Below are 13,586 nucleotides of genomic sequence, written 5' to 3' on the forward strand. Positions count from 1 at the left end.
TCCGTGAGGTGAGAAATTTATGGAGTGGGTAAATGGAAATAAAACACTCAATGAAAGCATGGACGTGGATGCTGTTCAAAAAGATTAAATTTTTGGTGTACAATAATATTGACCCCTGGTGACCTCCACTGCAAAGCTTTATCTAGCCTGAAAAGTATCCATTAATAGGAAACAGCTTGATAAGCAAATAAGGCAGGAGATGTTGATATGCTGTCAATCAGCATTAGTAGGTGCATTGTCCATTGCAAAGTCTCTACTAGAGTCTAAACATTAACGTGCCCTTGAATGGTCTTCTTGCGGAAGAAGACGAAGAAGAAGGAACGGACGAGGACGAGGACGAGGAAGAGGAGGACGAGACAGCTATAATGATGACAGCTTTAGCTTAGACTGACTGATCCTTGTTTACTGATAACTGGCTCATGTCAGTATGTATCCTTAAAACAATTTTCTTCTCCATGGAATGTTTCAGGTATTAGATGATGAATTACTGATAGCCCATTTATACTATAATTGCAGTATCAAAATGTTTTTGTAATTTACAATGAATGGAGATGTAATGGCTACTTCTATATTACAGCTTGGCAGAAAAGTCAAATGAATTTAGTCTGTCCTGCTGCAACACCTATTTCTTTAATGTGAATTAGCTATAACATGACTGAAGAAGTTAGACCATTACTTGTAGAATGTGAACTTTCCTTACCTGCATTGGCTATAATGAGATTCCAGGCTGTTTCATTTAAATGGTGCTGCTATTACATGATTTTCTTATAAAACAGGAATGCATAGGAGTGGAACATATGCATTGTATCAGAATAGACTGTACACTGTACAACAGAATTTGGACAAAACCCATACTCACTATTTGGTGCAGTGAAAAAGACTTTTCTGAAATTTGGATGCCATTGTCGTAGCATATTTGCTTATACATAGCATGTGCAGTGAACATTTGCAGCCAAGGTGATGGCATTAATTTAAATAACATTTCTATTTCCTCTTGATTGTAATCTGTAAGAAATCACAATTTTATGTTTCCATAAATATATTTTGGAACACATCGACAACAAACCATTTCAAAACAAGTCACTGAAAAGAAATAAAAGATTTGGATTTTAAAAATCATCTCATTTTTCAAGATCTTGTTGTCTTTAATATGGTCAACTCACAATTGAGGCTCTCAGTTGCAATATTTTTGTTAAACCTCGGGAGAGTTAGCAAAATTAGTATAGAAGTTGACAAAGTAAATTCTGAATGGTTAATCAGGTCAGTCAAATAATAGACTTTAATTTATCTTCACCTTGACAATGTACAGGAATGTAAAACTGTAAATCGTCCCAAGCTTGGCCAGATAAGGATCTCCCACGTAGTCTATTTATCAAAAGCCGATATTCGACAACTACTCCCAATATGCCATGCAAGATGTAAGCTGTTTCACATAAATGTCGCTGAACAGGAAAATAAACAACAATTAAAATTGACAAATGCATAGTCACCGTTGGCTAGTTCAAACTCAAATAAAATCACTTTTAAAGTCATAAATACACATCAAGCATAAATTGAATACGCTGGCTGTCAGTCATAGAGATGTACAGCATGGAAACAGACTCTTTTTGACCAATTCGTCCATGCCAACCAGGTATCTGAAATTAATCTCGTCCCATTTACCAGCACTTGGCCCATATCCCTCTAAACCCTTCCTATTCATATACTCATCTAGATGGTTTTTAAAATATGTTGTAACTGTACCAGCCTTCACCACTTTCTCTGGCAGTTCATACCGTAGACGCACCACCCTTTGCATGAAAAAGTTGCCCATTAGGTCCCTTTGAAAATTTTTCCCTCTTATCCTAAACCTATCCATCCCCAGTTCTGGATTCCCCCAACCCAGAAATACCAGCATATTGCTTGCTTTTCTCTCCAGAATTATAACTGCAAAAAAAAAGCTAAACGTATAAGCCAAAATTGACGTAACCTGGCAAATGCAAAACGGTTCTCAAACTTATTTGGTTTCCACATTTCTCTTATGTACAGAAAATAGCCAGAAAACTTGCATGCCTTTGGAAATATCTATGTTTTAGATTAGATTACATTACATTACAGTGTGGAAACAGGCCCTTCGGCCCAACAAGTCCACACCGACCCGCCGAAGCGCAACCCACCCATACCCCTACATTTACCCCTTACTTCACACTACGGGCAATTTACCATGGCCAATTCACCTGACCTGCACATCTTTGGACTGTGGGAGGAAACCAGAGCACCAGGAGGAAACCCACGCAGACATGGGGAGAACGTGCAAACTCCACACAGTCAGTCGCCTGAGGCGGGAATTGAACCCGGGTCTCCGGCGCTGTGAGGCAACAGTGCTAACCACTGTGCCACCGTGCTGCCCACGAATCTCCATGGCATGTATTAGATCAATGCCATGGAGATTAAAATCTTAAACCAAATTGTAATTTGCTGTAATTTATTTAATGTACTCACATCATTTGGTTTCTTAACCACTGCTCTAGTTGCTTGAAGGACACAATCTAACAAAACAGCTACAGGATTTGTCATCACATCAGAGTATTCCAAGAAAACTACTGCAAGGACAGAAGGAGGTATGGTACGAGAAGCTCCAAAGTTGGTGTTTTCATAGCAGCTTTCATAAAAGAAAAAGAAAACAATTACTTATATCCTGCTAATCTCAGGTGGTGGAGGTCCAGTTTTAAGATTCAGGTTGGGTATCCTTTAACCATATCTGAAAATTGAAATGACCTAAAAACCAAAGTTTTTTTCTGTTTTTGAACACAACATTTCCATTGGGAATCGATGACCCCAACATACCTGAACCGAATCAACCAGCTCTGACCTGTTTTCACTGGCAATTCTCCTTCAAGCAGAGCCTCAGTTCATTCCCCTAAGAAAATTTACTCAAACCCCATTGGGACTCCACAAGTAATTACATTAGTAACCCCAGAAATCCCATCAGGGTCTGCATCATAGTCACTTGTTTTCACTGATAATATTTCCACAAAGTGCCTTGAATAGCTCTTACCTGAAGTTCATCGAAAGCAGCTGTTTCGCTACACTGCTGACAAGTACACATGCTTGTCTTACCTTAGGATTTTTAGTGTTATTCAAAGCAAAAGTCTTATTTTTCCAATAAACACATTAGAAAGGCCATTACATACTCCTATCGATGGTATATGAAAAAGGAAGCATTATTTAATAACAAAGAAACTGGCGATTTTGCAGACTTAACCGTGAAACGACTGAAAGAAGAGTAGGGGGTGGGCGGAATCATGCAAGAACAAGGTCAACATCAGCAAGTGGTGGGACCGGGCATCAAGCATTTTTTTGTGGTGAACAAGGGAGAAGATTACTGTTGAGGATGGCGGGGGAGATTACTGGTGGGGACGAGCATGGGAGTGATCACGTCAAGGGCACAGGGGCAGTGATCACTGAATTACTGACTGGACACTAGGCGTGTATAGAATCTGCAGAATATGGTGAAGAAAGAAAAGGAAACAGAAAGCAGGAAGAAAATGTAGCTAGCATAGACAGAGCACACCAGAAAACAAACCTGAAACTCCCATTCTTGTGTTTGAGCAAACAGGAAAACACCTGCGGGTCTTTTAGCAGTACATAGCAATCTCAGCCTGGCACGGTGGTCCTTTAGCCTGTTATGGTCTCGACTGGACTTCTGGCCTCCAGGTGATTCTATAGCAGTCTAGAGACCCTCAGGGTTAAGCCTGGCACAGTCTGGGGTCAAAGCCAAGCATGGACGGGAGGCTAGGCACCTCCTATGACTTTCAATGCTGGTAGTGTAGCTTGTACATGCTGTGACGATGCATCAGTGGTAGGAGGAGTGAATGTTCTGTGGATGTGGCTCCAATCAAATGGATTCCTTTGTCCTGGACAGCGACAAGCTTCTGGAGTGTTGTTGGAGTTGCTCGCACTCCTGGCAAGTGGGGAGCATTCATCTCACTCTGAACTTGAACATGACAGATAGTGGTCAGGCTTTCAGGAGCCATGAGGTCTTTGCATTTTACCTAGTCTTGTCAGCACAGAATTGATATAGCTAGTTCAGTTCAGTTTTTGGTCAATGGTGACCCCATGGTATGTTTCCATTCTTCAATGAATTATTCACAGGATGGCACTTACAACAATAAAACATTTCCTCAATGTTATACTGAATGTCAGTCGAGATTACGTGCTCAGTCTTATATTGGGTCTCAGACCCTTAATACTATAACCCCAACCAAAGAGTGCAAACCATCATACACTGAGAACAAAAGATGTGCTGGGATGACTGTACTGGGATAACATGTGTTTCAGCAGCGTGATTTGGCTATAAACGTCACTGCAGAATTAGGGAATGATATTTGAAAATGCTAACAAAAGCACGATTCCAGCTGGGATTGGTTCATGTGCTTCATTCTGTGCATGTGTGATGTCAATGCTGGTCTTCGTGCTGTATGCCAATGTCAGCTGCCGACAGAGCAGCTGAGAGATACAAACTGTACAGAGAACAGCTTTCTTACATTTTTTCAATGTACAGGACGACCCCCATATCAGTGGGTCCGGTTTCCGTGGTTTCAGTTACCTGCGGTTTACCACGGCCTGAACATATTATAGGGAACATTCCAGAACTAGCGACAGGAGGCTGCCGGGAAGGATGTTTCCCATTTAAATTAGTGGGTTTGCGCCTATCCGTGGTTTCGGGCTTCCATGGTAGGTCTTGGAACGTATCCCTGTGGGTACGGGGTTGGGGGGACTGTACTGTGTTAAATTTACTTTTGGTTTCGTTAATAAATATGATTTCAACCTTCATTCAGGCTGTGCTATATTTTGCGTTTGACTTTGGCTGATTTTTGAGCAGTCGTGGAGAGACTTTTTTTATTGCTCTGCCCCAATCCCACTTTTCCCATAGGTCCCATTATTTCTATTAAGCAATTGTCTATTAAGTGAGGTTTCACTGGAACACAATTATGGCATTATAGAACTACCTGTACAATGTACTTCATTCTCAATTCCTCAGACACTGAAGCAGTCCCATGTCCAAATACATTAAGATCTGGCCAATATAGAGATTCTCTGACCAAGTGGCAAGTAACATTCACACCATACAAGTGCCAGGCAATGACCATCTGCAATCAGAGAGAATTTAACCACAGCCAACTATCACTGAAACCCACCACTATCAACTTTTTGGGGATTTTAGCCATGCAAAACCATGGCAACAAGAGTAGGTCAAAGGCTAGGAATCTTGCAACAAGTAACTCAACTCCCAAAAGCTGTCTGACATATACTAGCCACAAGTCAGGAGTGTAATGGAATACTCCCCACTTTTCTGCACGAGTACAACACTACTCAAGAAGCTTGACACCATCCAGATCAAAAGAGCCATTCATTTTTTGTTTCTTTGTGGAAGTTGTGTCATTCCCTTCTTTTATCACTGATACTAAGTAGCAGTGTACAACATCCACAATTTATATTGCAGAGTTTCACCAAGGCTTCCTCGACAGCACCATCCAAACCACAACACTTCCATCTAGAAGGACAATGGCAACAACTACATGCGAACAGAACCACATACAAGTTCAGCTCCACCCTATTCAAGATCCTGACTTGGAAATATGTTGCCATTCTCTCAGTGTTGATGAGTCAAAATCCTGTTATACATTCAATGCTTTATGGAGGGAACCTACAGGAAATGGATGCAGTGGGTCGAAGCAGCAGCTCACCACCATCTCAAGGACAACTAAGAATAGGCAATAAATGCTGGCTGAAGTCCACATTCTGAGAATGAATTAAAAAGAAACATTTCACACCTCCATTAACGTTTGCAAGAATGGTCTCACCCAGCAAAATTCCATGGCATGGCAAAGGCATTAAACCCTCCAAAACAAATTACCTTTTATTTAAAGCCTCCAGTTCTGCTTCAAACAGATCAAAATAGTACTTTAATAGCAACGTATAAAGTGGCTTCAGTTTTGAAATCGATAGCTGTTGATTCGATAACCAATGACAGGGTTCTTTTTCGTCAACACAGGACCTATAAATTCCAAATAAAGTTAATTTAGAATTTAGTGGATGGCAGAATAAACATGATAAAAACACAACAGATCTACTTACAAATAAAATACTTAAGATTATTGAAAATCCATTGTTTCAACTTGAATTACAATTTATATCACACAGATCGATTATTGATTAACACAGCATGGAAACAGACCCTTCGGTCCAAGTCATCCATGCTGACCAGGTCTTCCAAGCTAAACTAGCTTTATTTGCCTGCATTTAGCCCATATCCCTTTAAAACTGTCCTATTCGTGCACCTGTCCAAAATGTCTTTTTAATATTCTAACTATACTTGCATATATCACTTTGCCTGACAGCTCATTCCATACACCTTAAAAATATGCCCTCGAAGTTTGAACTCTCCTACTCTAGAGAAAAGATGTTTGCTATTTATCTCATGATTTTATAAATGTTTATAAAGGTCACCCTCAACTGCCTATGTTCCAGTGAAGGAAGTCCCAGCCTATCATTAGTCTTTCTATTCTGCCCATCTGTTCCAAAAAATCAAATGTCTTGAATTTCTGGCCCAGACACCCATACATCCTGCAACCATGTCCCAGCAGATATCATTTGTTTACTTAAAAAACAACTAAGGGTATATATTTCTCCTTGAACTGACACGGTTGTTGTCATAAGCCCAGATCACCATAGAAGAGATACACAATCCAAGATTGAGAATCTAGAGTTGCAGAAGCTTACCACTAAGTTTAATAGTGTGATGATACTATGACTTCAAGGGAGATGTACTTTGTCTTTTTTTTTTAAAAATGAAGAAAGGTTAAGACAGAGGTATCGAACAGTCTGAAGTAGATAGCTTGAGGCGTTGGTTTTCTTTGAAATTGGAACCATAGAAGCAGCCTGAATACTCCCACAAAAGCAGGATTTTAGATTTTAGTTCTCTGCAGTTGCTCAGGTCTTGAAGCTGGATGTGGAAGTTCTTTTTTTCTCTCTGTTACAGCTAAAAGCTGGGGGCACTCTTACTGCTGCAAGAATTGCACGCGAGACATCTGTTTCACTGAATTTGCCTTTGCCAAGGGTGTGTTGATAGGATATTATATTGGAACAGTTAACTATAGTACTTAATATATTATTTTGTTAAGCATTTTGATAGTTACAGTTAAGCCAATTTAAAAAATTTTGTCTGCATTTTAACTGTAGTGTAAAAATGAAGTGTTTTGCGCAATGTCAAATAGCTTGACCAATTGAATTGGACCTGGAATGCAACACTTTACACACCCTGAAAGTAAGAAAAAAAAAGTTGGGTCTAGGACATCTTCTTAATATGTTTTGAAGAGGTTTGGTCTGGTCCATCACAGTGGATAGGGATTAAGAAGTCAGAGAACTTTTAAAAATTAACTAGCCCATTCCATGGCACCCTTTGAAGACAAATGAGCTTCTGAGTACAGGGAGTCAGAAACCTGACTAGTTCCTCAGTATTTGCCTGGTTAGTTACCCTGGATAAGCTAGAAAGAACTAAACACAGTCCAGCTCCTGGGTAACTACAGATCTGATCCCTACAACCACTCGTACTGATTTTTTTTTATTAGTAGAAACACCCATGGTTTGGGGAAGAAAATAACTGCGGTCTCATTTGGGCGGTCTCATTTGGGGTTAGTCAAAGTTTTGACCAAAGCTGGATGTGTGAAACTGCCGCTCCTAAGAAAGGGAGATTGTTCAGAATTTTTAAGAATTGGATTCCTTTAGTGTAAGCAGTTTAACGAAAACAAAAAAATATGATTTAACATGTCCGATTTCCAATTAGATTTGTACACTACCAGGTGGGATAAGCCCATTTGATTACTGTTGTCAATGTTGACGTTTAGACATGTAGAATTTTCTTACCTTGCAAGTGACTCCAAAAGAAAGAAAGTTCCTTTCTTACAACTGGAGCACTGAAGAATTCCCAAATAGTAACTCACTATTGAAGACTGCTGCCATGGTGGATGATGGATAATTAGAGTTTCCATGATGCTGATGAACTCACACAAGAAATTCATGTCTACATTACCCTACCATGAAAAAAAAACTTTGATTCAGTGGATACCCAGTACCAGCGTATCATTTGAATGCGAAGTAGCTTACCTTTTGATCTTGCAAGTCCCGAGTGATAAATCCTTCAATTACAGAAATATACTGTAGCCTGTCAACATTTGTAAAGGAGAAAACCCAACAGATCACTGATGCAAATAACATCACTTCTCTTTACTTTTGCTGACAAATTACAATGTATTTCCAGGCCTGACCAGTGAAGCCTACATCCCATGAGTGAAGTTTTGAAAAAAAAAATCCTAGGGAGTAGGGGACCAATAATCAAAAACTTAACTGGACTAGTTTAAAAAAAAACTTGCACTCTGTGCCATTAGACAAAAAAAATGAATGCAGCCAAAAAAATTAGAATTGGTGACTAAAAACTTGGTGAAAGTGGAGGTTTCTGAATAAGAATCTGGTTTTGAGACAATAGGTGATGACACAAGATGTGGTGAAGGAGATGAGGGATTCAAAAACAAAAGACAAAGCTGGAAGAACAGTTCTCGAACTCTCCCACAGAGAATACAGAGATAGTCCAAGAGGAATTTGAACATGAAGCTGAGGACTGAAAGTTTTCAGTTCCCAATGGATAAATGGAACAGGAACCAGAACTGGTTTGCAAAGGCCGTCCTGCTCTCACGCCTACTTTGTCAACCATTGGCAGCTCAAAGTTGCACTAAGTGGCTCCCCCACTAAGCAGTTGGGAGCAGACTTTGAAGTAGCAGTTGCGTGACACAAAACAAACTCTGTGGGCTTTTGTGTGGAAGGGCGAGAATTACCTTTAACTACATTTAGGATATCTACAGTCACCACCAGACTAATTCCTATGTCAGCAGTAATATACATTCAGACCTTACAGGGGAAGCAGTTACTTTATGCTTCTAAGAGCTTCTTGAAAGATAGTAGCTTTCACTGTGGATCTAGCAATGACACCAGCACTGGAGGTAATGACAAATGAGGATCTCCACAGCATATCAGGCTCATGAAGCCAGAATATGACCATGACATGGATATTCATCATTTTGTGTACTGCAAAAGCAAACAGCCTGACTGGAAGGGTTGGAGCTTACAGCAGAGATGATTGATATTATTTTGCTTAGAGTGCCGATCTTTACTTAAACTTACTGTTTCTGATGGTCAAGGAGCAATGAAACAAATGAATACATGTGGCTTCAACATGCCTCTATCCTGGTGTCCTTCTGCTTGAGAACGCAAGCAGCAGTGTCCTATGTTTGCAGCAGCCAGAGCATTCCTGTCTCTTCAGCACTAAGCTCTGCAAGACTATCAATGAGGGAGCCGTCACAAACTGGATCAAAACAAGATGATTGAACTGATTTGATTAGGCCTCATCTCAATTTCATGGACCCCCACCTCCATTCGTGGTGTTGTTTGAAGGAGGAATAGTGCTCCTATCTCTTCTTTCAAAACTGCAATTGACAACTTTTAGGTATATCTGAAGAACTAGATCAGGTGTTAATATTTGGCACTGCAAAACTTTGAGTAGAAAACTGGTAACTCCTACTGATACACTCATAAGGAAAGTTACAAATGAAAAGCTGAGCAGTGAAACATCTGAACTCACCTCCAGAATCTGTTGCAAAAGAGACTGTAGAAGATATGCAGGTGGAAAAAAATTGGATGACAAGTGAAAGCGTATTTCCTTCAATGCTTCCATATAGAATTGCCCCTCCAAAATACCTTCTATTCTATTAGTAGTAACTCCAGGGAATATCATCGCTTGAATCTGCAAACAGACATTTTCTTTTGGTGAATGACATGTTGAAGGATTCAAACAGAAACTAAACAAACTCCCAGTCATGAAAAGAATAAAGTGTTACAACTGCACTCTGGAAAGACCTTCAACAACTTAGATCACAACATGAGACAATAATTTCAACTGACAGATGCACGGAAAGCTGATGGGTAACTTTGTTAGGATGAGATGGAATAAATACAACAGTAAGAAATTATCTTGGATTGGAAGGCATGGAATGCATAAGATGGAATGAGGGGAACACAACACTATTGGGAGTAGTCTATTGGCCCCCTAATAGTAGTTTATATTGTAGGACGCAATAAATTAGAATATAATGCAGCATGTGAAAAATACAGTAAAATCAGTAGGCCACATAGCACCTCAAGTCGGATTCACCATTCAACATAATTATGGCTAATCTGCCCCAGGCCTGCACTTTTTAAGTCAGCTCAGCCCAGTTGCCAACTCTAATATATAAAAATCTACCCGACTCTTCAAATCTTTCAGCGATCTAGCCTCCACAATTCTTTGGGGTAGAGAATTCCAGGCATTCATATTCAGTTTCAAATAGAAAAGACTCACAGCAGTATATTTGGGGGTAACTAGTTTTGATGTTGAGGAGTGGAATGTTGGATTAAAGCCATTTCCTAGACCTGGTACTTATGCTTCTCTTCAATTAGGAGAGAGTTTCACAACTTATCTGACTGACTTTTAAAAAAAAAGTCAATTCCTCTTAGATGGTCAACTCAGTCTCTTCACTGCAGTGCCATTGAGTATCTAAAATTTGAATTTAGGCTGTTGTCAGAAGCAACAAGTATACGTAGATTTTTATTAACCACAAAATGGCTTTTCAATTTAAAATAATACAACAAAATGGCTGAAAGTAATGATTTGACTCTGATCTTGTTCTGCTGCTTTGCACAATTAAGCTAAAATACAAAGATAAGAGAGAACAATGGATTTTTCATCATATGAATAATAAGAGTGATTTGGTATTCCAACTAACCTTTAACTGCTCGCATGAGATGGTGATCTACATAAATTAAGAACTCTTTCCCAGGGAATATCATTGGATTAACCTGCTGTAAATCATGTCACCATATGTGTGATTGGTCTTTTCTTGTAATTAAGGCTGTACTATCTCTCTAAAAAACATAAATAATGTGTAATTTTAGATGTAATTGTGCCATTTCTCCACAGAACACAGAAGCTTTTAACCTCCGTGTTGCTGGACAAATCTGTGCCAGGCTGCCTTAATTTATTAAACTGGTAACTTTGCTTTAAACAGGCATATTCCTAGTGATTCTTTTGACTGATCCCAAGACCGAGAGGCCCTCCAAGGGGGTCTAGATCTTCACCATGGGGCATTTGGCAAAGTGAATGAAGGAACTAGGAATGTTCCAATATTATCAATACAATGCTGGCTCCTACATGCATGTGCCCAGCTGTCTCCATGGACAGCTTGGTGACCACCTTGGAGACCCCGATGAAGCAGACTTAGTGATGGGAGAACATGCACAGACCTACACTCCCATCACTCTAGCCATAGGTGCTCAGCATTAATGGCAAGGTGATGGGGAGACATGGGATCTTGACCTCATGTCAGGTACTCCTTTCTCCAAGGGAGACACGGTGGTGTCAGTAGGCACCCGGAAGCTCAAAAGATATCAGGGAACTATTGCCCAAATCTTCCAAATCAACAGACTCCACCACAGCACAATTCCCACCACAACAATTTTATATGTTAGGAGGCAGAGGAATAAGAAACTATACTGACATCACAGATGGCATGGCTGTAAAATCATTGGAAATCATTTCTGATTTTTGTAAATACATGTTAACATTTTTGAAGTATAATTTTGCAATTTCATAGCTGATTATGGCACACCCATATAAAAGATGAACAGCCTCTTAAGACATCCCAAGAATGAAAGAATTGCAAGCACAAAGGTTTCTTCACCTTTAACAAGCAACTGATTCCACGGACTTGTACTCTTTGGAGTTTGAGAATGAGAAGTGACCTTATTGAAACAAACAAGCTTTGAGGGGAAAAGGATATTTCCTTTGTGGGAGAATCTAAGAACAAAAAGTACCTTGGAATGAAAAGGGGTCACCTATTAAAGACGGAGGAGAAATTTCTTCTCTCAGGTGATAGTGAGTGAGCGAGAGAGCAAGAGAACACGGGAGGTCAGTCACTTGGAGATGGTGTCCAGGACTGTTCTCGGCATCATGTCAATGAGCTGAGTTTGTTTTTAATCATTGTACAAAAGACATGATGAGGGTTGAAACAGCTCTTTGACGTAATGTTTCTATCGGAACCTTGAGATCTCCTTCTGTATTTGAAATCAAAGCTTTCAGAGTGCTGCTCCTTCATCAGGTGGAGTGAAGGGAAGCACACAGGCACAATTTGTCGGCCGAGGTGTCAAAAGGTCGTACAATTGGTGTGAGGGGAGTGTTGACAGGCTGAATAATAAATCTTTGCAGGTGATCAAAAAGTGTCAGATTCTGTGAGTAAGTGTCAACAGCAGAACAGCTCGTGAATGGATGATCTATAATCCATTTGAGGCAGAGAAAATTATAAAAAATTAAATATAAAGGTGATGCTGGAAACAAACCAAATGGCTGGAATAAGATGATAGGTATAATCCAAAACTGTACAAATGAATTAAGATAACTAAAGTTATCAAGGTGTTGGTTTCATAATTAGGACTGTAAGGAAGATTTTACAGTTACAGAACAGTATAGTGGGGTTACATGAACCATTTTTATGACCTTTTGATCTCTCTGCCTATAATTATGTGCCTGCATACTTGTCTTCACTCCACCTGACGAAGCAGCAACACTCAAAGCTTGTGATTTCAAATAAACCTGTTGGACCATAACCTGGTGTCATGTGACTTCTGTCCACCCCAGTCCAACACCAGCACCTCCACATCTTACTCTGCAGAAACAATTAGCTCTCTCCTGTTTACCAGTTGTTAGTATTAAGAGCACAGAGGTTTGCGGAATTGCACCTTGGCTAACATCAAAAGATAGGTGTTACCCAAGAATTAAATGATGGACAATATCAGAATCATATTACTTCCACTGTATCATTGATCTTTCAGAGTCGTCACCTTCTGAATAGGTGAAGGAGATTAAAGGTTCACTCCTAGTAGCATGTTCAGTATTTAGCCTGGATTTAAGAATGGCAGGTTAGATTAAAGCCTTTCCCCAAACCTGGGACACTAGTTTCTCTTCAACTCAGAGATTCACACCATAACTAGCTTTTTTGTCCAGTCAACTCCTCCATTCAATCACTACAGTGTACTATTGCTTTAATGTTCACACTAACAAATAAATCAATTAAAATCTCAAAAATACACCAATTACATTTGAGAAAGCCAAAAGAAAGACTAATATCAAGAGACGATCCTGCCATTGGGTGTGCAAAAGTAATAAACCATATTATGCATGGCTGGAAATGTGTTGCTGTAAAAGCGCAGCAGGTCAGGCAGCATCCAGGGAACAGGAGAATCTTTAATGTTCACACTAACAAATAAATCAATTAAAATCTCAAAAATACACCAATTACATTTGAGAAAGCCAAAAGAAAGACTAATATCAAGAGACGATCCTGCCATTGGGTGTGCAAAAGTAATAAACCATATTATGCATGGCTGGAAATGTGTTGCTGTAAAAGCGCAGCAGGTCAGGCAGCATCCAGGGAACAGGAGAATCGACGTTTCGGGCATAA

General features: G+C 39.7%; 1 protein-coding gene across 3 annotated transcripts in view; it reads right to left on the reverse strand.

Annotated features, from left to right (window-relative positions):
* slf1 (SMC5-SMC6 complex localization factor 1) overlaps positions 1-13,586 on the reverse strand; it is a 36,734-nt gene that overhangs the window by 15,982 nt on the left and 7,166 nt on the right. For all 3 annotated transcript variants that reach the window (XM_043709405.1, XM_043709397.1, XM_043709414.1), the window contains exons 4-9: positions 9,677-9,838; positions 7,909-8,075; positions 5,900-6,040; positions 2,482-2,641; positions 1,295-1,442; positions 860-1,005 (exon numbers count right to left, since the gene is read on the reverse strand). In XM_043709405.1, coding sequence (XP_043565340.1) covers positions 860-1,005; positions 1,295-1,442; positions 2,482-2,641; positions 5,900-6,040; positions 7,909-8,075; positions 9,677-9,838 — 924 coding nt within the window. The remainder of the gene's footprint in view (positions 1-859; positions 1,006-1,294; positions 1,443-2,481; positions 2,642-5,899; positions 6,041-7,908; positions 8,076-9,676; positions 9,839-13,586) is intronic.

The sequence above is a fragment of the Chiloscyllium plagiosum genome, chromosome 2, assembly GCF_004010195.1.
Source record: "Chiloscyllium plagiosum isolate BGI_BamShark_2017 chromosome 2, ASM401019v2, whole genome shotgun sequence".
Lineage (NCBI taxonomy): Eukaryota > Metazoa > Chordata > Chondrichthyes > Orectolobiformes > Hemiscylliidae > Chiloscyllium > Chiloscyllium plagiosum.